The following is a 25,778-nucleotide window of genomic DNA, read 5'->3' on the forward strand; positions in this document are numbered from 1 at the left end:
TATAATGGCATCAATATATATGCCAATTAAAGCTTGGAATAGGGATTTTTTTTTAAGCTTTTTTCTTTTCCTTTTTTTTTTAAAGAGCAGATCAATGATTTTGGGGATTGGTCAATAACAATACAGAGAACATAAAGAAGAGTACAAAATGGCACTTAACACCAATGCCAGTACTTATTATGGTTATAACTAAGGATATTGATAATTTTTGTATTATTTGCTTTTCTTTAGAACGTAAATCAAAGCCATTAACTTGAAAGTGAGGTATATACACAATACATATGCAACCTGATACAAAATACTTTTCATAAGTAACATTACATTTTAAATATTAGAAACTGAATATCTGTGCTGACTTGTATTTTGACTTAATGGAACAAGAAAAGAACATTCAACTAGGGAGGGTTATACTGATAATAAAGCTCTAAAGTTCAAAACATCTTCCTCTCTCTTTATACTTAACCACAAAGTACACAATTTCCTGAGAGGATTCATTACAGGAAAAATGTCAATCACAGCTTTAATAAATTACTTTGGAAGGAACTAATGGGAAAGCAAATTGGAAGGTGAGATTTCATCTTTGTTTTCAAATAAGTGGTCCTAATTTGTCATCTTATAGAAAAAGTTTAAATCAGTTTATTATAAATATATCTAAACCATTAATTTTTGCAACTTTCAGGCAAAGTCTAGCACTTCGTTTATGCAAAGTCTATGAGAAGAGGTCAGGTCAGGAGAGATCATCTAATCTTAAGTCGTGACATCATCCATTCAAGTCCTTGGCACAATCCTTCACCAGTAAGAGCACAGCATGCCTGGATATGCCACTGGTGATCTTTGATAGAAGTTAGCTTCAAAAACTGAGAGATTTCTGCTACAGTCATGCATTCTTTAACATCTTGTTTATTAGCAAAAATCAGCAATCCAGCTTTCCTTATGTCCTCATGTGCTAACATTTTATAGAGTTCTTCTCTAGTTACAGAAATCCTCTCTCTGTCTGTACTGTCCACAACAACTATTACAAACTCTGTGTTAGTATAGTAAGTGTTCCAGGAAGAACGAAGAGATTCTTGGCCACCAATATCCCACATTAGGAAAGGTGTATTATTAATCACTATCTCCTCTATATTACTTCCTATTGTAGGGGATGTATGTACAACTTCATTCATAGAAAATTGGTAAAGTATAGTAGTTTTCCCTGCATTATCCAACCCAACAATGATAACTTTGTGCTCCTGGTGATTGAACAGTCTCCATATCCTGGTGAAGAGAATTCCCATTCTCGGACAGGGGAACCCCACTCCAGCCACCCGGGCTGCCTGGCCTCCGCTGGCTCAGGCTGAAGGGGAGGAGAGAGACGCGCTGGAGCCTCCGCCTCGGCTGCTACTCCCGCGCTGACCGCCGGCCCGCTTCCAGGGAACCGGAGGAAGGCCGAAGCCCAGGCCGCCCTTGCACCCGCGAGGCCCCGCCGCTGCCGCCGCGGCACTCGCCTGGCTCGCGGACATCGCCGCCGCGTTGTCTGCGACGAGCCTCACGGGCCACCGTCCTCCCCCAGCTCCTTGGAATAGGGATTTTAATTTTCATTTTAAAGCCTGTCTTTAGCTTGGTTAGGTTATTTCTATCTTAATAGCCAATTTAGATCATTGCATCATCAGTCTAATTAGTCTAACTCTAACCTGCACAGCAAGTATCATTAATAAGTTCCCCAAATGCAAACCAAGTCTCGGTTGATTCAGTGGCTACATTTGGATCGTTAATGATGCTGATAGTATTTTATTTTTTCTTAAGATAATTTCAATTTTTATAAAGCAATACATAGACATGATTGGAAAATAAAGTATTATGGAAAGGTCTATGATAAATATACCAAACTCTCAAGAATGGTATCATATATTCTTGAATCCTTGCCCCCACCTCAGGCCCTGTCCCCCAGCCCCAGCTTTCAGTCTCTGCCATGCTTTTCCGTGACGCTATCTCTTGGGGCTTTCTTGTCTTTCTGTCCCAAGACAGCTCTCTGTGACTCTCCTTCTCTTGGGTAGAATCTTCTATTTCCTAGCTCTCATGACTTCCTCTTAGATTATTTCCTCGTTTTGCTGGAACTCATTCTCAAGTAAATTCTTAAGAAAGGGTTATGGGTTAAATTAAACCCAATTAAAATTAGGTTAAAGGGTTAAAGGGTTATTCTTAAGAAAGGGTTAAATTGTACATGCCCGCGCAAATGAGAAAACACACATACAGTCTCTGAAGGAGGGGGAGAGAGGTGCGGTTGGCGGGATCTCACCTACCGCGCACAGGTGAGGGCCTTCAGCACGCCCCCTGAGTGAAGGGCTCTTCTACAGCTTGAAGTTTGCCTTGGAGGTGAGAACAATGTAACCTAAAAATTTGTACCCTCATATTAATTTAAAATTTGAAAAAAAGAGAAAAAGGAAGGCAGCAAAACAATAGGGAAAAAATGGGTTGTGGGAAGTAAATGTTCGATGCAGATGTGCCAGTGGCCTTGGTGTGGCCTCTGGTAGACTTGGCCCTCCACCATGAGCACCTGAGCAGGAGGTGTGCACTGGATGTGGCCTCTGGAAGACTCGGCCCTCCACCATGAGCACCTGAGCAGGAGGTGTACACTGGATGTGGCCTCTGGAAGACTCGGCCCTCCACTGTGAGCACCTGAGCAGGAGGTGTGCACTGGATGTGGCCTCTGGAAGACTCAGCCCTCCACTGTGAGCACCTGAGCAGGAGGTGTGCACTGGATGTGGCCTCTGGAAGACTCGGCCCTCCACTGTGAGCACCTGAGCGGGAGGTGTGCACTTGCCCCTTTCATTTCTCATTCCTCCTCCCTTGCCCGGTGTCTGCTCTCTGACCCCTGGTTCCTGTGTGCTCTCTGTAGCCTTTGGAAACATTGGCCTTTCTGTCCCCTGGCCTTTGGCTCCAGTCTTAAACCAGGTGTGAGCTTTCTTTCCCTGGGCTTTCCTCTTTGTACCTCTCTGTTACCTTCAGATTGTGTGTCACAGACGCTTGGATTAATGCACCAACAATATTGCTTGTGTTTATAGTCCTTTAATTAAAAAGGCAAGTACAGCAAAAGTAATTAATTCCCCTACCTATAAAGTTTTCTGTTTCCCCTTTGTCCTGCTCTTGCTCCAAGAAAACCTAAAGCTGGAGAATTCCAATGCAAAGAATAATTAATTTGAAAAGAAAAGGTTTGCATTTGGTGAGGTTTATTTAGTTGGCAGAAGGATTATTTCAAACACAGATCTTCCTTCATAAATATGTATGTTTGGAAATCAGTGAAGCAGGGAAGTTTAGAGCTCGAGGACTCGGAGCCACTGCCAGCAGAAGACTGTATGAAAGGCATACCCCTAAACATGGTGCCATTGTGAATGAGGAGGAGCCCGTTGTGAGCTGAGGATTGGTAAGAGAAGATACAAGGGAGCTTATGTTTAAGTGAAGATGTAAAGTAGCTGACTATGCAGAGAGATAATTTCTTGAGAAAAAGCTGTGCTTTGAGACTCTCTGCCATATACATATGTTGAGGGGCCTGCCCTGTGTCCTGGCCTGCGCCCAGCCTGGGCTACAGAGAGCCGAAGAGCCCTGGCACGTGGGACTGCACCAGGGCAGTGTCTGGGAAGCTATTCCCTTCTCTCTGCCTGCCTGGCTGGTCCATAGCCCGGGATCCTGATTACAAATTCTTTGGGTGCAAAGAAGGCATGAGATTATTTAAAAGAGACCTTGTGTAAGAGGGGCCAAGATAATTGCTCAGCAGTAAAAGTAGTGAAAGATTCCAAAATAAAGCAGGGGGTTGTTGGTTGAAGGAGAGACAACTTGCATGGAGTGGGAGTGGGCGGCTCTGTAGGGGAGAATGAAAAGCGCACCAGCAAAGAATCTGCTAGAAGTATCTGGCAAGCCTGGAGTGCCTGCCCACCACTGAGTCACAAGCAGGAGCTTTCTCTCCCGATCTCTACTCCCTCTTTACTGCACCTTCTGGGATTTGCCACTGAAATGACACAGACAGGAGAGAAGAAACAGCATGTCCCCTCCCCAAAGCAGGCTACTCACTGGCAGCCAGCCTTCGCTTGGTGAGGAGGAGGGCAAGAAGGGAGGTGAATGACTTACGTGTTCACTAATGTATTGGACCAAACATTTAAAGTTAATGATTTCAAGTAACCAAAGGTTTTGTATATCTCATCAGTGGTCAGGAAGGCCATGGACTTGTCCTAGTCTTCATGCCAAGGCAAGCCCAATACGTTCCCAGCAGGCAGGGCAGAGGTGGGCTTGGGGCCAAGATAGTGAGGGGAAACTAATCAAAGGCCCTGTGGGTTAGGAAAAAAATATTAATTAGTACCTGTGGAAAATTACAGGATGCATACGCTACTCAACACGTTATTTTAAATCTCATTTAAAATTTTTAAATGACATATATTTTCTTTATTTATTTTTTAGTATTTTTATTTATTTATTTACTTATTAATAAATCATAGCTGTGTACATTAATGCGATCATGGGGCACCATACACTGGTTTTATATACCGTTTGACACATTTTCATCACACTGGTTAACATAGCCTTCCTGGCATTTTCTTAGTTATTGTGTTAAGACATTTACATTCTACATTTACTAAGTTTCACATGTACCCTTGTAAGATGCACCGTAGGTGTAATCCCACCAATCACCCTCCCTCTGCCCACCTCCTTCCTCCCTCCCCTCCCTTTCCCCCTTACCCCTATTCTTAGGTTATAACTGGGTTATAGCTTTCACGTGAAAGCCATAAATTAGTTTCATAGTAGGGCTGAGTACACTGGATACTTTTTCTTCCATTCTTGAGATACTTTACTAAGAAGAATATGTTCCAGTTCCATTCATGTAAACATGAAAGAGGTAAAGTCTCTGTCTTTCTTTAAGGCTGCATAATATTCCATGGTGTACATATACCACAATTTATTAATCCATTCCCGTGGATCAATGGGCACTTGGGCTTTTTCCATGACTTGATCCCATCGCAGGCTGGGCAAGGGACTTGAAGAGAAACTTCTCTGAGGAAGATAGGCACACGGCCTACAGATATATGAAAAAATGCTCATTATCATTAATCATCAGAGAAATGCAAATCAAAACTACTTTGAGATATCATCTAACTCCAGTAAGATTAGCCCATCACAAAATCCTAAGACCAGAGATGTTGGCGTGGATGTGGAGAAAAGGGAACACTTCTACACTGCTGGTGGGAATGCAAATTAATACATTCCTTTTGGAAAGATGCTTGGAGAACACTTAGAGATCTAAAAATAGATCTGCCATGCAATCCTATAATTCCTCTACTAGGCATATACCCAGAAGACCAAAAATCACATTATAACAAAGATATTTGTACCAGAATGTTTATGACATATATTTTAGTTAGAAATCAATAGAAGACAATACAAAATGAGAAACAACCTAAATGTACTAAAATGGGGAGTGGAACTGGCTAAATCAGAGTTTATTCATATGATGGAATAATATGTTGTCATTAAAAATCATTTTATCAAAGCATATTTGATAATATAAAAAGCACACCTGATACATTATGTCAAAACATATGAAATTGCTGTTTCCATAAGAAAAAAATGGATGATAGCAGCAATTCCTTATGGTTTAATCCAGTGACAAGCAGAATACAAACTATTTATACATTATCCCAATTTGGGGGAAAAGGAACTGAATGAAAGTATTTGTGGAGAGCCTTCTATGTGCTAAGTCCATTATTACAATCTCCAGTAATAATAGTAGAATAACTACTTTACTATCTCCATTTTATAGAGGAAGGAACTGAGCCTCAGTGGATTTTGAGTAACAAATAGGTTTATTGACAGTCTTGAGTTTGGAAGGGACCAAGGAGAAAACAAGTTTATTATTATTTTTAAATAAACCCACTGTCGCTTCAAACCCACTGTCTTCTTTCCCAAGAGGATGTTACAGGTCCCATAGTTTTCCTGGGTGACAACAAGACAGGGTGAGCCTTGTGAGCCTCGTCACATGCCTTGAACTCCTAGGATGCCCTGAGTTACACAGTAGCCCCTGGAGGTCCCTCCCCTCTCTTGTAGTGAGTGGTCCCTTTCTACCTGCCTGAGCAAGAGGACCAGGCTTCCTAGCCTCCTGACACATCCCAGATGGCTTCCCACCTTTCTGGTGGCTCATGGGCACAGAGCACTTTGTTCTGGTGCAGAACAATGGAAGAGTTCATCTAACAACTCATTCATCCTGCCAAGGGCCACAGAAAATGGCAAGGCTGGATCCAAATTTATGTCTGTCTGACTCTATACTCTCATCTGTCTCTCTTTCTATAGCAATTAATTTTTAAGGAAATAGTTCACATTTGATGAGGTTTATTTACTTGGCAGATTTCAAGTATGGACCTTCCTTTGTAGATTTATGTATTTATGTTATTGGCATCCAAGTGGAGGTTTTTCCAAGTTCTTGGTGATCCTTGGGAAAAGAATTTCAGGAAGCACCTTGTAAGGCAAGCAAGTAAAAGCACACTGTCAGGAGAAGGTCAGGCAGGCTGGAAAAAGAGCACCTGCATGGAGAGGAAGTGGTTTTAGCTCTTTTATACTTTTACTAATGGAGGGGAGGAATAGTCAAGACCAAGAGACTGGCTTTTCCTAAGAATTTAGGTAGTAATTCCTACAACTGGATTACCTCCTATGTTCATGCTTTATATGGTTGTCTCAGAACTGTCATGGTGCTGGAGGTGGAGCAAGATGGTGGCTGAGTAATAGCTTCCCTACAACTGGGCACAGTGAGTCTGGGAAGATAAGACTCCAGGCACCTCTGGCTGGTGGGATCTGCCTATAATCATCCCTTTGAGGATACAGGGAGTCAGCAAAGTACTTCTGGACCCCAAAAGGAGGACAAAAACAGTGGAAAACTGGCAAGTGGTTGCGTTTGTTCAATCAACCTAATCCCGCTGGCAGCCATAAGTACAAACAGCAGTGAGACTGCAAACCAGAAAGGCCTTACCTGTGAACTGTTTCGGTGTTTTGGGACTTGGCATTCAGTTGAACTGCCTTGGGGAGAGCTTGAGTATGAGTGCGGAGAACTTTGGGCATTGTCTAGGGCCCCAGACTGAGCCGCTGAGCCAGACGGAGCTAATAATGTTTGGCTATGGGCTCCAGGAAGCCATTGTGAGAGAACTGCCTCGTCAAGCCCCGCCCTCAGGCTCATAGAGCAAGGATCGGGGGGAGGAGCTAGTAACCTAGTGAATGAGCAGCCTAAAGGTGAGGACTGAGCTGCCTTACAGCCTTAACCCTCAGGGGCAGAGTGAGACCGGTTTTGGCACACTGGAGCCTCCGGCTGTTGCCCTGGGTAGAGTGCCGTGGCCTCACAGCTCATAGCAACCTCAAACTCCTGGGCATGGCACCGCCTGGACCTCCATAAGAGCTGCACTGCAACCCCCGAAACGTGACCCACACCTGCTGGGCCTCTGCATTCCCTGAACAGGAACTGTGGGAGCCGTGCAACCCTGTGTCCTCCCTCCTGTACCCTCCCTGGCTCCGCACCGGCCCACTCATCTGGCCAGGGACTCTGGTAGCCGTGTGCCCTCCAGGGCCCTCCCTGCCTCTGTGCAGAGCCCTTCTCCTGGCCAGAGACTGCTGGAGCCTTGGGCTTTCTGTGCCAAAGTCACTGGGCACCAGACACTCCCAGAACTATGCGCACCACCTCCCGCCCTGTTGTTGGATCCAGGTGTGTCACACTCCGGAGCTGCTTCCACAACCATAATTCCCCAGCTGGGGCAGCCCCTGAAGAAGTGCACAGGGTCACTCCCTACAAAGATCCAGCAACATTACAGTGAGCCCGCTGGGGTCTCATCTTGGAGAGACACCTCCCTAACTCTGAGGATGGCCAGAGGCAATGGTGAAAAACAATCATGAGGCAAAATCAACAGAAAACCCTGGCAATATGATTAATCAGAGTAGATCAACTCCCCCAAGGATCAATGGGGCAGACACAGCACAAGATCCCATGCACAAACAAATAGCTGAGATATCAGAAATCGAATTCAGAATCTGGATAGCAAATAAGATCGAATTAGAATTCCAAGCAGTAACCCAAAAGATATCTCAAGAATTCAATGAATTCAAAGACCAAATGACCAGAGATTTTGACACATTGAGACAAGAAGTTGCAGCCCTCAAAGATCTGAGAAACACAGTAGAATCCCTCAGTAACGGAATGGAGCAAGCAAAAGAAAAGATTTCTGACATTGAAGACAAAGTTTTCAAATGCTCCCAAACTCTCAAAGAGGAAGAGAAATGGAGGGCAAAAACAGATCACTCTCTCAGAGAGCTCTGGGATAATTCAAAGAAAATCAATATTCATCTTATAGGGATCCCCGAAATTAACAAAGTGGCTTCACAAGGCACAGAATCTCTTCTCCATGAGATTATGAAGGAGAACTTTCCAGACATGCCAAGAGATTCTGAAATTCAGATAGCAGACAGTTTCAGAACTCCAGCATGACTCAACCCAAATAAGACATCCCCCAGACACATCATAATCAATTTCACTAAAGTTAATATGAAGGAGAAAATTCTGAAAGCAGCCAGATGAAAGAAAACCATCACCTACAAGGGCAAAAATATTATAATGACTGCAGATTTCTCTGCTGAAACCTTTCAAGCTAAAAGAGGATGGTCATCGACTTTTAATTTCATAAAAGAAAGTAACTTTCAACCGAGGATCCTGTACCCAGCTAAACTGAGTTTCATTTATGATGGAGAAATTAAATACGTTAATGACATTCACACGTTGAAGAAATTTTCCATAACTAAACCAGCTCCCCAGGATATTCTCAGACCTATCCTCCATAAAGACCAGCGTAATCCTCCACCACAAAAGTAAACCACTCAGAAAATTTTGATCAAATTCCAACTTCCACAGTCGCGAAAGGATTAAAAATGTCTACTGGCTCCTGAAAGGCTCATCAATATCCTCAATTAATGTAAATGGTTTAAATTGTCCTCTAAAGAGGCACAGGTTGGCTGACTGGATACAAAAACTCAAGCCTGATATATGCTGCATACAAGAATCGCATCTTACATTAAAAGACAAATATAGACTCAAGGTGAAGGGATGGTCATCTATACTCCAGGCAAATAGAAAGCAGAAAAAAGCAGGTGTTGCCTGAAGGGATGTTCATCTATACTCCAGGCAAATGGAAAGCAGAAAAAAGCTGGCGTTGCAATCCTATTCGCAGATGCAATAGGCTTTAACCCACCAAAATAAGGAAGGATAAGGATGGACACTTCATATTTGTTAAAGGTAATACTCAATATGATAAGATTTCAATTATTAATATTTATACACCCAACAAGAATGCACCTCAAATTATAAGAGAAACTCTAACAGACACGAGGAACTTGATTTCATCAAGTTCCATACTAGTTGGAGATTTTAACACCCCTTTAGCAGTGCTGGATAGATCCTCCAAAAAGAAGCTAAGCAAAGAAATTTTATATTTAAACTTAACCATTCAACATCTGGACTTAACAGACATCTACAGAACATTTCATCCCAACAAAACTGAACAAACATTCTTCTCATCAGCCCACGGAACATACTCCAAATCGACCACATCCCATGCCACAAATCTAATCTCAGCAAATTTAAAAAAATAGAAATTATTCCTTGCATCTTCTCAGACCATCATGGAATAAAAGTTGAACTCAAAAACAGCAGAAACCTGCGTGCCCGTACAAAAACATGGGAGCTAAACAACCTTATGCTGAAGGATAGATGGGTTATAGACGAGATTAAGAAGGAAATCACCAAATTTTTGGAACAAAACAACAATCAAGACACGAATTATCAGAACTTCTGGGATACTGCAAAGGCAGTCCTAAGAGGGAAATTGATAGCACTGCAAGCCTTCCTCAAGAAAACGGAAAGAGAGGAAGTTAATAACTTAATGGGACATTTCAAGCAACTGGAGAAGGAAGAGCATTCCAACCCCAAACCCAGCAGAAGAAAAGAAATAACCAAAATCAGAGCAGAATTAAATGAAATCGAAAACAAAAGAATTATACAACAGATCAATAAATCTAAAAGTTGGTTTTTTGAAAAGATCAATAAAACAGATAAACCTTTGGCCAACCTAACCAGGAAAAAAAAGAGTAAAATCTCTAATTTCATCAATCAGAAATGGTAATGATGAAATAACAACAGACCCCTCAGAAATTCAAAAAATCCTTAATGAATAACTACAAGAAATTCTACTCTCAGATATATGAAAATCTGAAAGAAATTGACTAATATCTGGAAGTACACCACCTACCAAGACTTAAACAGAATGAAGTGGAAATGCTGAACAGGCCTACATCAAGTTCTGAAATAGCATCAACTATACAAAATCTCCCCCCCAAAAAAAGCCCAGGACCAGATGGCTTTACTCAGAATTCTACCAAACCTTTGAAGAAGAACTAGTACCTATATTACTAAACCTCTTCCAAAATATAGAAAAAGAAGGAATATTACCCAACACATTCTACGAAGCAAACATCACCTTCATCCCCAAACCAGGGAAAGACCCAACAAGAAAAGAAAATTATAGACCAATATCACTAATGAATATTGATGCTAAAATACTCAGTAAGATCCTAACAAACAGAATCCAACAACACTTCAAAAAAATTATACACCATGACCAAGTGGGATTTATCCCAGGGTCTCAAGGCTGGTTCAATCTACGTAAATCTATAAATGTAATTCAGCACATAAACAAACTAAAAAATAAGGAACATATGATTCTTTCATATGGTGCAGAAAAAGCTTTTGATAATATCCGGCATCCCTTTCCATTGCTCCTTAACATTGTAATGGAAGTTTTAGCCATTGCAATTAGGGAAGAAAAGGTGAGCAAGGGTATTCACATCGGGTCAGAAGAGATCAAATTTTCACTCTTCGCAGATGATATGACCGTATATCTGGAAAACACTAGGGATTCTACCACAAAACTTTTAGAAGTGATCAAGGAATACAGCAATGTCTCAGGCTACAAAATCAACACCCATAAATCTGTAGCCTTTATATATACCAACAATAACCAAGCCAAAAAAACAGTCAAGGACTCTATTCCTTTCACAGTAGTGCCAAAGAAGATGAAATATTTGGGAGTATACCTAACAAAGGACGTTAAAGATCTCTACAAAGAGAACGATGATACTTTAAGAAAAGAAATAGCTGAAGATGTTAACAAATGGAAAAACATACCATGCTCATGGCTGGGAAGAATCAACATTGTTAAAATGTCTATACTACCCAAAGTAATATATAATTTTAATGCAATTCCTATTAAAGCTCCATTGTCATATTTTAAAGACCTTGAAAAAATAATACTTCGTTTTATACGAAGTATAATCAGAAAAAAACCTTGAATAGCCAAAACATTACTCAGCAATAAGAACACAGCAGGAGGAATCACGCTACCAGACCTGAGACTGTACTATAAATTGATAGTGATCAAAACAGCATGGTATTGGCACAAAAACAGAGAAGTAGATGTCTGGAACAGAATAGAGAACCAAGAGATGAATTACCGCTATTTAATCTTTGACAAGCCAATTAAAAACATTCAGTGGGGAAAAGATTCCCTATTTAACAAATGGTGCTGGGTGAACTGGCTGGCAACCTGTAGAAGATTGAAACTGGACCCACATCTTTCACCATTAACTAAGATAGACTCTCACTGGATAAAAGATTTAAACTTAAGACATGAAACTATAAAAATACTTGAAGAAAGTGCAGGGAAAACTCTTGAAGGAATCGGCCTGGGTGAATATTTTATGAGGAGGACTCCCCAGGCAATTGAGGCAGTATCAAAAATACACTACTGGGACCTGATCAAACTAAAAAGCTTCTGCACAACCAAGAACATAGTAAGTAAAGCAAGCAGACAGCCCTCAGAACGGGAGAAAATATTGCAGGTTATACCTCCCTATAAAGGTCTAATAACTAGAATCCACAGAGAACTTAAACGTATTAGCAAGAAAAGAACATGTGATCCTATCACAGGGTGGGCAAGGGACTTGAAGAGAAACTTCTCTAAAGAAGACAGATGCACAATCTACAAACACATGAAAAAAAAAGCTCATCATCCTTAATCATCAGAGAAATGCAAATCAAAACTGCTTTGAGATATCACCTAACACCAGTAAGAGTAGCCCACATAACAAAATCCCAAAACCAGTGATGTTGGCATGGATGTGGAGAAAAGGGCACACTTCTACACTGCTGGTGGGAATGCCCACTAATACGTTCCTTCTGGAAGGATGTTTGGAGAATACTTAGAGACCTAAAAATAGACCTGCCATTCGATCCTATAATTCCTTTACTAGGTTTATACCCAGAAGACCAAAAATCACAATATAAGAAAGACATCTGTACCAGAATGTTTATTGCAGCCCAATTCATAATTGCTAAGTCATGGAAGAAGCCCAAGTGCCCAATGACCCACGAATGGACTAGCAAATTGTGGTACATGTATACCATGGAATATTATGCAGCCTTAAAGAAAGATGGAGACTTTACCTCTTTCATGTTTACATGGATGGAGCTGGAACATATTCTTCTTAGCAAAGTATCTCAGGAATGGAAGAAAAAGTATCCAATGTACTCAGCCCTACTATGAAGCTAAATGATAGCTTGCACATGAAGGCTATAACCCAACTATAGCACAAGACTATGAGGAAAGGGCCAAGGAAGGGGAATGGAGGGGGAGGTTAGGGTGGAGGGAGGGTAATGGGTGGGGCCACACCTATGGTGCATCTTAGAATGGGTACAGGCAAAACCTACTAAAGGCAGAATACAAATGTCTACATACAATAAGTAAGAAAATGCCATGAAAGCTACGTTGAACAGTTTGATGAGAATATTTCAGATTGTGTATGAAACCAGCACATTGTACCCCTTGATTGCACTAATGTACACAGCTATGATTTAACAATAAAAAATTCTATAATAAAACTTATCAAAATAAAAAATAAAAGAACTGCTGATTTTGAGGATGGAGAATTTTTAAAACTACCATGTAAATGATGTCGTAATTAGCCGAAATTCATGTAAGGTGTCAGAGATAACTGATAGGCTGGTTGAAGCCAATTCTTGCCTGTGGTTAGCAGCCCTTCTAGTTAACTTCTGCTTGAGGGTTATTTACTTTAACACCTGCACCCAATCTGCAAGCCCCTGCATCCTGTCTCAGCCCTGTCTCCCAGTCTCCTACTCTATTATTTAGAGATCAATCAGTAAACATCAGGACTGTTTAGACTTGCAGGACATGGAGCCACAGCCACTATAAGACTGAATGAAAAAAGTTCCATAAAGGAAAAGGCACCACCAACATCTCAGTCAGGTCCTCCCCAACCTCTTGGTTCTCACTCTTCTTGTTCTCAACCTAGATGGCACCAGAGATCCTATCCAAGATCATACCTGGAAGGTAGACATCACCACTGAGACTAATGCCTCTTTGCCCAAGGCTGAGAAGGAATATATTTCCATAGGAGGGATGAGAATATGCATTGGCCTCGTTGTCTAGAAGTAGCTCATCATTCCCTTTCTCACCTTGTGCATCTCCACTAAAGAAGTCTCCCAAGAGGCAATCCAACTCTTAGTCAAGGCAATTAACTAGTGAAAATGCTGAAAGGCATGGTATTGTATGCTCAATGGATAAATTGTATGTTATGTGAAGTCAATAAAGCTATACATGGTATGTGTATACACACACACATGCACACATATACATAACATACATACATAGAGGAAATACAAGCCGGGCGCGGTGGCCCATGTCTATTATCCTAGCTCTATGGGAGGTCGAGGCAGGTGGATTGCTTGAGCTCAGGAGTTCAAGACCAATCTGAGCAAAAGTGAGATCCCATCTCTACTGAAAAGTAGAAAAAACTAGCCAGGTGTGATGGTGCACACCTATAATCTCAGCTACTTGAGAAGCAGAAGCGAGAGGATCTCTACAGCCCAAGAGTTTGGGGTTGCTGTGAGCTATGATGATGACACTTTATCAAGGACAACAGAGTAAAATAGTCTTGAAAAAAAAGGGAAATACAATTTTTTCTTTCTTAAAATGTATATCCTTTCGTTGGCACCCTCTGTATACATAATTTACAACAGAAATTCTAAGGTACCAAACACTAAGAAAAAATGCGAAAAATATTATATGGAGAAAATAATAGAATTCATTTAAAAAATATTTAAATGACAAATGGGAAACCTGTTAATGGATAGAAAGAATCAGTATAATAAAAAATGTCAGTGTCCCCAAATTCAAAACAATTCTTTTTTTGTTTCTTTTTTTTAATTTTTATTAAATCATAGCTGTGTACATTAATATGATCATGGGGCACCATACACTTGGTTCATAGATCGTTTGACACATTTTCATCACACTAGTTAACATAGCTTTCATAGCATTTTCTTAGTTATTTTGCTAAGACCTTTACATTCCACATTTACCAGGATTCACATATACCCTTGTAAGATGCACCGCAGGTGTAATCCCATTAATCCCCTTCCTTCCCCCTCCCTCCCCCCTTCCTCCCCTCCCTTTCCCCTTTCTCCCTATTCTTAGGTTGTAACTGGGTTACAGCTTTCATGTGAAGGTCCTGCATTAGTTTCATAATAAGGGTGAGTACATTGGGTACTTTTTCTTCCATTCTTGAGACACTTTACTAAGAAGAATATGTTCCAGCTCCATCCATGTAAACATGAAAGAGGTAAAGTCTCCATCTTTTTTTAAGGCTGCATAGTATTCCATGGTGTACATATACCACAATTTATTAATCCATTCGTGGATCGATGGGCACTTGGGCATACTTTAAAGATCTCAAAACAATTCTAATCAAAATTTCGTTTGCTTTTTCAGGAAACTTGACAAAGCAATTCTAAAATTCAAGTAGAATAACAAAGAAACAATAACCGAGGTACTCTGGAAGAAGCAGAAGATGGGAATAGTTTTGACCTATCAAGACTTATTATAAAGGTAAGCTAATGAAGACAAGACAGTGTAGGGCAGGGATAGAAAACTGACCAATGGAACAGATTAGTGAACCTAGAAACAGACCTGTCTATGTCTGGAAATTTGATCTATGGTGGAGAAGATGATACAGATCAGTGCTGGTGGAGGAGCTATCCAATAAATGGTACTGGAGCAATTGGCTATTTATATAGAAAAACATGAAATTATATCTCTACCTCACACTGTATGTCAATATAAATCACACCACCACACCCAGCTAATTTAAAAAAAAAACAACTTTTTTTAGAGATGGGGGTCTCACTGTGTTCCCCAGGCTGGTGTCAAATTCATGACCTGAAATGACCCTTCCACTCAGCCTCCCCAAATGGGATCACAGGCACGAGCCACCTTGCCTTGCCTAAGGACACCATAAAGAAAGCAAAGAGTCAAGCTATAGTCTGGGAAATACCTACAACATACATACTGACAAAAGATTAACATCCAGAGTTTAGAAAGAAGCACATGTTAAGAAAACCTGATAGAAACGTGGGCAAAAAAACTGGAACAGGCGTTTCGCATAAGAAGAAACATGAATGGTGGACAAACATGCTCAACCTCATTAGGAATCAGAGCAATGCAAATGAAGACCACAATAAGAAATCATTTTATACCCACCAGATTGGAAAGATTAAGCAGTTTGTCAACCTGAGTTTTGGAAAAGAATAAGTCAAAGAAACATGCATTGCCAGTGAGAATGTAAATTTGTACAACCACATTGGAAAACAACTTGACATCATTTTGTAAAATTGTACGTTTGCATACCCAGTAATAGAGTGATCCTTCTCTAGTACAGACCCTACAGAAACTCTTATACATGAGTATCATAAAATGTAAAAGAGTGTTCAATGCAGTCTTGTTCGCAAAACAGTGAAGATGAGTAAGGATGGATGCATCTTACCACCAGGATGTTGAATGAGAGACGCTTGTTTCAGAAGACTACACACGTGATGAGACATTTTTATGAGTTTCAACAAGCAAAGCAAAGTCTTCTGTTGTTTAGTGAGGCATATGTAATAAAACTAAACATTTATATTTATTTGTATATTTACATATATTAAAAAAGCAAGGAATTTGTGGCATTCAAGGAAGAGGTTATACCTGCTGGGAGCACAAGGTTGAGACAGACACACAGATAGATGCGGTGCCGGTGTTTCCGTTCTGCTGCCTCAATTGCACGCTTTACTATCTGGCATTTCATTTCTTATTATGCTGTGTGACATGTGTTGCATGCATCCTTGTTAATGTAGTAAATGCATTAAAATACGATACAGAGGAGAAACACATACCAAATGCTCACTCTGATTCTGGACTCAGCTGTGTCTATGTTTATCAGGTGGCATTGCGGGGGGCGGGGCGGGGGGCAGCCTATGAGAGCCCAGTGCAATAGGGCCTGAGGCCCTTCAACTCAACAGAGAGGGAGCCAGCTCCTCCACCTCCACAACACAGCCCTGGACCCCAGAAGCAAAGAAGCGTTTTGACTAAGTCTTGTAGTTTCTCTCACTTGATCTGCTCTTAGTCCGAGTCTGTGTCCCAAAGAGAGAGAAGCCTGTAAGCCAACAGGAAAAGCTCTGTTTCCCAAATCCTATGAGTCACGGGGGTAAAAGCTGCCCTGATTTGGAACACCTCTAACTGAATATCATACTTTTTGTAAAAGGCAGCCATTTCCCATCTTTGTAGTGCACTGTGAGGGCTTCGGGGTGGAAGGGGTGGCAGATAGGAGGGTATGGGTCCTAGGAGGTCCTTGTGCCCTTTCATAGCAGCAGTGCCTCTTGGACATTTTTTAGGTGCTGGGGAACCCTGCTGACTTGAGGCTCCATGCCCAGGGAGTGCTGCGTGAGAACAGACCCTACATATCCACAAGAGTAGGAGACCCTTAGCCAAAGCCATCTTGAATAAGAGAAACAAAGGTAAGGTTATGACACTTTCTGATTTTAAAGCTACAGTAATCACATAGCCGGGCGTTGTGGCAGGCGCCTGTAGTCCCAGCTACTCGGGAGGCTGAGGCAAGAGAATCGCTTAAGCCCAGGAGTTGGAGGTTGCTGTGAGCTGTGTGAGGCCACAGCACTCTACCGAGGGCCATAAAGTGAGACTCTGTCTCTACAAAAAAAAAAAAAAAAAAAGCTACAGTAATCAAAACAGTGTGGTGCTGACGTTAAAAACAGACATGTAGATCAATGGAGCAGAACAGAGACCCAGAATAAACTCACTCATCTGTGGCCAACTAGCTGGTATGCAACAGGATGCCAAGAACACACAATAGGGAAAGGACAGCTCTTCAGTAAATGGTGCTGGGAAAACTGGATCTCCACACGCAAAAGAATGAAATTGAACCCTTATTTCATATGTGTACAAAAATCAACTCAAGGCTCGGTGCCTGTGGTTCAACCGGCTAAGGTGCCAGCCACATACACCTGAGCTGGCGGTTTCAAATCCAGCCCGGGCCTGCCAAACAACAATGATGGCTATAACCAAAAAAAAAAAAAAAAAAAAAAATAGCTGACTGTTGTGGCAGATGCCTGTAAATCCTAGCTACTTGGGAGGCAGAGGCAGGAGAATCGCTTGAGCCCGAGAGTTGGAGGTTGTTGTGAGCTGTGAGCTGTGATGACACAGCACTCTACCCAGGGTGACAGCTTGAGGCTCTGTCTCAAAAAAGAAAATTAACTCAAAAAGTCACAGATGACATTCCAAAACCTTGCGCACAGAAAGGGGGCAAACCAAGGGAAATAATGTTGCGGGCAAACAGTTTAAAGAAAGCAGTGAGGCAAGTCATTGAAGAAGCTGGAAACGCTATGGATGATCAGATAGTTCACCCCTGTGAGCCAGGTAATCAGTCATCTGATTATGATAGTCTAGAGACAAATGAATCTAAAAAAGAACTTAAAGATGATGATACAAAAGAGTCACTGACTGATGAAAGATGAAGACATCTCTTATCAAGACTCCTGTGGCAGATTCCCTCCATTTAAAATTGCTTCTAGGTCTCCAGATTCCTGGACAAGTCATAGCCATTATCAAACTGATTCTGGCTCTGTCCAGCTATAGCAGCCAGCAAAGAAAATCTTCCTGCGCTCAATACCAGAATAATCTGCCCAGGTTTAAAAGCAGGGTTAGCTGCCTCAATTGCTGGGAGTTCTATTATCAATAAAATGTTACTAGCAAATATTGATCCTTTTGGTGTGACAACATTTATTGATCCAGATCCAGATTCAGTAGATGGATATTCAGAAAGATGTGTCATGAACAATTACTTTGGGATTGGATTAGACGCAAAAAATTTCATTAGAATTTAATAATAAGAGAGAGGAGCACCCTGAAAAATGCAGAAGCCGAACTAAAAACTTGATGTTGTATGGAGTCCTTGGGACCCGGGAGTTATTACAGAGGTCATACAAGAATTTAGAACAGAGGGTTCAACTTGAGTGTGATGGGCAGTATATCCCTCTCCCCAGTTTGCAAGGCATAGCGGTGTTGAACGTCCCCAGCTATGCTAGGGGTACTAACTTCTGGGGTGGAACTAAAGAGGATGATGTATTTGCTGCACCATCATTTGATGACAAGATCCTGGAAGTGGTTGCAATATTTAATAGCATGCAAATGGCAGTGTCGAGGGCCGTTAAACTGCAGCATCATCGAATTGCCCAGTGCCGTACAGTAAAAATCAATATATTTGGCGATGAGGGAGTCCCAGTCCAGGTAGACGGTGAAGCATGGGTCCAGCCTCCAGGGATTATCAAAATTGTGCACAAAAACAGAGCTCAGATGCTAACAAGGGGCAGAGCCTTTGAAAGCACTCTAAAGTCTTGGGAAGATAAACAGAAGTGTGATTCTGATAAACCAGTTCTTCGAACCCACTTGTACATCCAGCATGCTGTGGACTTGGCCACCCAAGAGGTGTCACAGAAGCAGCTGTGCTCCCAGGCATCAGAGGAGCTCATTACTAGGATTCGTGATGCAGCCACAATTCACTGTCTTTTGGAGTAAGAACTGGCCCATGCTGTAAACGCCTGCTCCCATGCACTGAGTAAAGCCAACCCACAGTGCGCCGAAAATCTTCCGAGAGATACCGCCACTGAGCCATCAACGTGAAGGCTCTGTATAATGAAACAGAATCTTTACTAGTTGGCAGGGTTCCTTTGCAGTTGGAATCTCCTCATGAAGAGCGGGTATCCAATGCCTTACCCTCGGTGGAGGTGGAGTTACAGAAATTAACAGAGATCCCTTGGCTTTATTACATCTTACACCCAAATGAGGATGAGGAGCCCCCTATGGATTGCACCAAAAGAAGCAGCAGAAGCACAGTATTCTGCATAGTGCCAACATTTAAAAAGGAAAAGGTTCCAAAGCAGAAGACAGGTTCACAGCCTGTCCAGAAATGGGGCACCGAGGAAGTTTCTGCTTGGCTGGATCTGCCCAATTTGGCAGAGTACAAAGGTATCTTCATCCGTCATGACATCAGAGGGGCTGAACTTTTGCATCTGGAAAGGCAAGATCTTAAGGACCTGGGGACCTTAATACTGGCTGCCCGAAGGTGGGCCATATGAAGCGAATTCTCCAGGGAATTAAAGAGCTTGGAAGGAGCACTCCTCAGTCTGAGGTGTAACCATATTGGTGCTATTCCTTGAAAGAGAAGTGATTGCTACTTAACTACAAAGTTCTTGGAAGCAAATGGCCATTCTTAACAGTTTTCGACATAAATAAGTAAGCACCAGTGAAGCACCTGTATGGCTTGATGTTTTGCTGTGGGTGAAAATTTTGATTTGAAGTATTAGAAAATATTTTTGTGCCAAAACAAAAATACATTCCACAAAGCCATTTTCTTTCTTTCTTTCTTTTTTTTTTTTTTTTTTGTAGAGACAGAGTCTCACCATACTGCCCTCTGGTTGAGTGCCGTGTCGTCACACGGCTCACAGCAACCTCTAACTCTTGAGCTTACGCGATTCTCCTGCCTCAGCCTCCCAAGCAGCTGGGACTACAGGCGCCCGCCACAACGCCCGGCTATTTTTTTGTTGCAGTTTGGCCGGGGCTGGGTTTGAACCCACCACCCTCGGCATATGGGGCAAGTGCCCTACTCACTGAGCCACAGGTGCTGCCCCAAAAGCCATTTTCTTATTGTGCAAACCTGACGTGTTCAAATATGTTCACAGTGGTAAAAAGATAGGAGGAATCTGAGATGATCCCATTGTCTAAAAGGAGGAATTGCAAAATGTTTCTTTCATTAGATCTGGTCTGATGGAATATTCTTACTTGTCACTGCATAACAGTATGTGGCTAAAGCTTACTAGATTTCACCACTGGAGGCATTGGCTTTTTTGTTGGTTTTGAGATGAAAATATAAATTGTGTTTCTTTTTCCCTTTAAAAAACAAACAAACAAACAACAACAACAACAACAAAAAAACCCTGAATCTATAAAGCTACTAAGAAAAAAAAGGGATAAAGCTTCTTAATACTGGCTGGAGCAACAATTTGTTAAAATGTGACACCAAAAGCTTAGGCAAAAAAGCAAAAATAAATAAGTGGGATTGCATCAAACTAAGTGTCTGCCTGGCAAAGGAAACAATGAAATGAAAAGGCAGCCTACAGAGTGGGAGAAAATATTTGCAAACCATAGATCTGATACGGGGTTAATATCCAAAATATATAAGAAACTACCCAATAGCCAAATGATAATGATAACAAGAATAAACAACCCGACTAAAGGACTTGAATAGATGTTTTTCTAAAGAAGACATAAATAAATGTCCAAACAGTACAGAGAGAGGTGCTGAACATGACTTATCCTCAGGTAAATAAAAATCAGAACTGTAATGAGATTATCACTTCACACTTGTTATGATGGCTGTTATCAAAAAGATAAAATATGATAAGTGCTCTTGAGGATGTGGGGAAAACAAAACTCTTATACACTGTTAGTGGAAATGTAAATTGGTGCTGCTGTTATAAAAAAAAAAACAGCATGGAAGTGTCTTAAAAAATTAAAAACAGAGCGGCGCCTGTGGCTCAGTCAGTAAGGCGCCAGCCCCATATACCGAGGGTGGCGGGTTCAAGCCCAGCCCCGGCCAAACTGCAACCAAAAAATAGCTGGGCGTTGTGGCGGGCGCCTGTAGTCCCAGCTACTCGGGAGGCTGAGGCAAGAGAATCGCTTAAGCCCAGGAGTTGGAGGTTGCTGTGAGCTGTGTAAGGCCACGGCACTCTACCGAGGGCCATAAAGTGAGACTCTGTCTCTACAAAAAAAAAAAAAAAAAAATTAAAAACAGAACTAGCGTATGATCCAACAATCCCACTCCTGGGTATGTACCCAAAGGAAATAAAGTCAGTATGTCAAAGAGATGTCTGTACCATCGTGTTTGCTGCAGCATGACTCACCAAAGCCAGGATACAAACTATGGAAACAAACTAAACGTCTCTTGACAGATGAATGGGTAAAGAAAATGGAGCATATATCCACAACAAAATAGTATTTAGCCTTAAAAAAGGAAATGCTGCCATTTGCAACAATATAAATGAAACTGGAGGACATTATACTAAGTGAAATAAACCAGACACAGAAAGACAAATACCAATGATCTCATTTATATACGGAATCTAAAACTTGAGGTTTGCAGAAGCAGAGAGCAGAACGATGGGTTTTCCAGGGACAACAAGGGAAGGGAGAATAGGGAGACATTGGTCAAAGGGTACAAAGTTGCAGTTATGTGTCATGAATAAGTTCTGGAGATCTAATGTATAGTTAATAACACTGTATTATGTGGAAATTTACTAAGAGAGCAGAGGTTAAATGTTCTCACCACACACAGTAACTAGGTAAGGTGGTGGATGTGTGTGTTAGCTGGATTGTAGTGAATCACAAGGTATACCCCTATCAAAGCATCACATTATATACCTTAAACATTCACAATTTTTATTTGGCAAATATACCTCAATAAAACTGGGGAAAAATAAATAATAATTTAAACCAAGAGAGAGACCCTGGGAAATGCCTTGAGATACTTGGTGACAGTTACTCTTCTGGCCCCGTCTATACCCACAACCCAAATTACATTCCTGTTTAAGAGCGTGGGGTTTATAAAACGCTACATTTTTGTTTACTGGATCAGACAGTTGTCAGCATTAGTCATCTCTGCCTCCTTCTCTGGGTCTCTGTTTCTCTAACTCAGTCTGTTTCCTTCCCTCCCCGTCTCCCTCCATCCTTCTAATAGGAATATTGTTCTGGCCTTGGTCTCCACGTGGTCTGTCTCCCTCACTCTGCCTCGGTCGGCCCCAGCATGCGTCACTTCTGCTGGAGTGGGCTCTGCTGTGCTGCTTTTTGTTCCCAGAGCTGTGCTGTGAACTACATTAGTGCTTTAATTTTGCCCTTTCTCTGGTATTGTGCTTCTTAACACTTTCTGAACAAATCTCTTAAGAATCTTTATACAATTATCAATGTTATGTGTGTCAATGCCAAGGTTGACAAACTGCTCTGAGGAACTTAATTATAAAAGGAGTAAGCTTATTTGAAAATTCGGGAGTGGTGTTTTATTTGCTTCTAAATATATTTACACATAAAGAGGACATAATATGATGCCAGAACTCAAGAGATGCTGAGCACATATTAATTGATTCTGATGGCAAAAGCTTAAGTGTATTACCCCGTTCAAAAATTATGCAGATTTAATCTAATTCAATAATGCAAATTTCTGCATAGCTAAGGGTTGTCAAGCCTTAACAATAGTCACTTATGTTAAACAATAGCCTAAATATGAAGTTTTGGACCATTTTAAAAGAGATTGTTGCAATTGGGTCATCCTATAATGTAAAGATGTACTACTCACTCCAATAGGCAACGTGGCTTTGAAGAGTAAATTTTTCTGATCAATATATTGAAACATTGAAATGGTAGTCTCACTGTTCAAACAATTATAGCTGGCTGTATAAAGCTTGCATTTTGTAAGGTCAGGTTTTTACTACAGACATCTTAGAGTTTAGCAGAAAGCAGCAGCTTGGTTAATTATCTGAGCTCTATTAGTCTACTTATTAGAATATGATTAGATTTGTGTCAACATTGTATAAACATTGATTTCTTTCTCGTCTCTGTGGATCTAGAGAATTAATGTTCTGATCATAAATAATACATGTGTGGTAAGAACAACTCTGCTGTTAATAGGAATAATTGCTGTGAATACTTTTATATTAAAATTGTCTCTGGACCTTCTAAAATCTGTTTTTAAGACGCTGACGTTACTAGTGGATACCAAAGAGAAAACACACCTCATTAGAATTAGAGCTTTTGTTAGGTTCAACTCCTTTGTGATTGTGAGGCTTTTATTTTTTTGCTCTGCCACTGAACAACAACAACAAAAAAGATCTGGAAGCAAACCAATCTCCTGTGGGTTTAGAGGTTGAGTTGTTAGCATCTTTGAATATAAAATTCAAAATAATATCAACAAGATGAATTGTCAGTAGAGCAAGCAAAGTGAAGTTTATTGGGAATAAATATAATTTGGGGGTGGAAAGCTTAAGTAATGAAAAGGGTTTAGAAGTGAAAAAATCTAGGTTCTAATACTGGCTCAAGATCTGAACATTTCACAAGACCTTTCTTGGAGCTAGTTTCCTTGTGTGTGAAAAGGCTGATTAGACCAGAAAACCTTTAACGTTATCTTTCCAATAGGAAAAAACTATTTGTCCGAAACAGAAGGTGAGAAAGAATTCATTGCATACGATACAGAAGAATCACTAGGGTTCCCCGGGGTACACGAGATGGCCATGTCGTGGAAACCAGGATCCTTCATGTCCAGACGTAGCCCTTGGCAGATTCTTCTCACCCACTCTTTTCTAAAATCACTAACTCACTCCCTGCTCTTCCGCTTTGCGGATGAAAAGTGATACGTGTGGATGTCTCTGAGCACTGCTGTACAGCTCCAGAATTCACCTTCTCAGGGTTGGGCATCCAACGTTCACTCAGCCATCTTGAGGAGTGTGGCTATTTTTACACCATACAGGAACCTCAGGCTGTGGACTTTACCATTCTGCCATGCACTATAGAGATGCATTTTCACATTGCTCATGAAACAGGTTAACGTGCTAGGTGTTTCTAAAGATGCCTTTCTGTAGCATGTCTTTTCTTATCAGAACATTTCCTCTAACCATAATCGTTGGGATCATTTGTTAGTTCACCTCTCCCCTGTTGCCTGGGGATATTGAGATCTTTCCTACCAGGATCCAGGGGCTGTCTTTTGGACCACACTATTTTAATGCCATGTCCGTGTCTGAAACACTCTCTCCTTGTATATATGTATATATATTTTTTTCTATATTTCTATATTTATATTTACATCTATTGTGCATGTGTAGGTGTGTGCATACCTTTTTGTAGCTCTCCAAGAGCAAGTGTAAACTTCTAGGACACTTTACGTTGTCACTGTTTAACTGGCTGGCTTACTCTGAACACCAGAACCTTGATGGTAATAGAATAATTTGGGTGTTTGGTGATGAGTTTGATTTGGCTTCAAGAAAATAGAACTCTCATCTCAATCTTAAACAAAAAAGAAAATGTATCATATATGACAGGCAGTATGGCTCCAAGCTTAACTAATTCATGGGCTAAACACAGCATCAAAAACCCAGGGATGGGTGAAGAAAGCACTCAAGCATCTTGGCTTGTCCTGTGGTTGCAGAATTGCTGCAGCACGTCCAACCATCACACATAGCTGTGACAATGTCAGAAAGAGGATTTTCTGGGTCTCTTTTTGTTAGTGAAGATTTCTCTTTTCATATTGTCCCCCACCCAGACCTGATTTTTGCTACTGTCACAGTGAACAGAATTCTATTGGCTTGTGCCTTGACCAGTTATTGGTAAGAGGAATAAAACTACTACGACTCTTATTTAATTGACATCATATTTTATTTGAATAGTTCATTTTATTTTATTTTTTATTTGAGATTGATATGAGGATACACATGTTTAGGTTACACTGTTTTCATTTCTGAGGTAAAGTTCAAGTTGTAGTTGAGCCCCTGTACCCAGGGGGCGCGCTGAACACCTCACATTGTGCACGTTAAGTGAGATCCCGCCGATTGCCCCCCTCTCCCCCTTCCCTTCTGTCTCCTCTCCCCTCCCTCTTGCTAGATTATTCTTGAGTTTTTCTTTCCTGTGGGTGTGTAGTTGTTTATATATTGGTTTCATATTCGTGTTGAGTACATTGGATACATTTTTTCCCCATTCTTATGATACTTTACTAAGAAGAATGTATCCCAACCCCATCCAGGTAAACACAAAAGACGTAAAGTCTCCATCTTTTCTTATGGCTGACTAGTACTCCATGGTACACATACGCCACAGTTTGTTAATCTATTCCTGGGTTGATGGGCATTTATGTTGCTTCCACATCTTGGCAATTGTGAATTGAGCTGCAATAAACATTCTAGTGCAAATGTCCTTGTGATAAAATTATTTTTTTTCTTCTGGGTAGCTTATTTACATAGACATAATAAGAAATACCTTCTTTTTTTGTTTGGCTTACAAAGCTAGAGACACATGACATTAAAGCTTTAGAATTAACTTTTGTCTGAAGGTTTTGTGAAGCTTCTAGAGTTGCAAATTACTTTCATGTGTGAGAAGAATTTGTAAACTTTGTTATCGGCACTATTTTCTCTAATTCACATATTTGTTAATATCCTTGGCTTGACAGGAAATGAAATTCTTTACTGTCTGTGAGGCTGCTATGTCCTAAGTCACTGAGCAGATGAGTTT

The 25,778-nt window shown here is 41.0% G+C and overlaps 1 protein-coding gene and 1 pseudogene across 1 annotated transcript; one reads left to right on the forward strand and one right to left on the reverse strand.

Moving 5' to 3' along the window:
- Positions 1 to 613: 613 nt before the first annotated feature.
- On the reverse strand, positions 614 to 1,544 carry LOC128566688 (ADP-ribosylation factor-like protein 5A). Its single transcript, XM_053563649.1, has one exon. The coding sequence runs from the start codon at positions 1,275 to 1,277 to the stop codon at positions 738 to 740; it is 540 nt and encodes a 179-aa protein (XP_053419624.1). The 5' UTR covers positions 1,278 to 1,544; the 3' UTR covers positions 614 to 737.
- A 1,716-nt stretch (positions 1,545 to 3,260) lies between these two features.
- On the forward strand, positions 3,261 to 19,650 carry LOC128566508 (diacylglycerol kinase eta-like; annotated as a pseudogene).
- The last annotated feature ends 6,128 nt before the right edge of the window (positions 19,651 to 25,778 follow it).

Source organism: Nycticebus coucang, chromosome 15, assembly GCF_027406575.1.
Source record: "Nycticebus coucang isolate mNycCou1 chromosome 15, mNycCou1.pri, whole genome shotgun sequence".
NCBI classification, from domain to species: domain Eukaryota; kingdom Metazoa; phylum Chordata; class Mammalia; order Primates; family Lorisidae; genus Nycticebus; species Nycticebus coucang.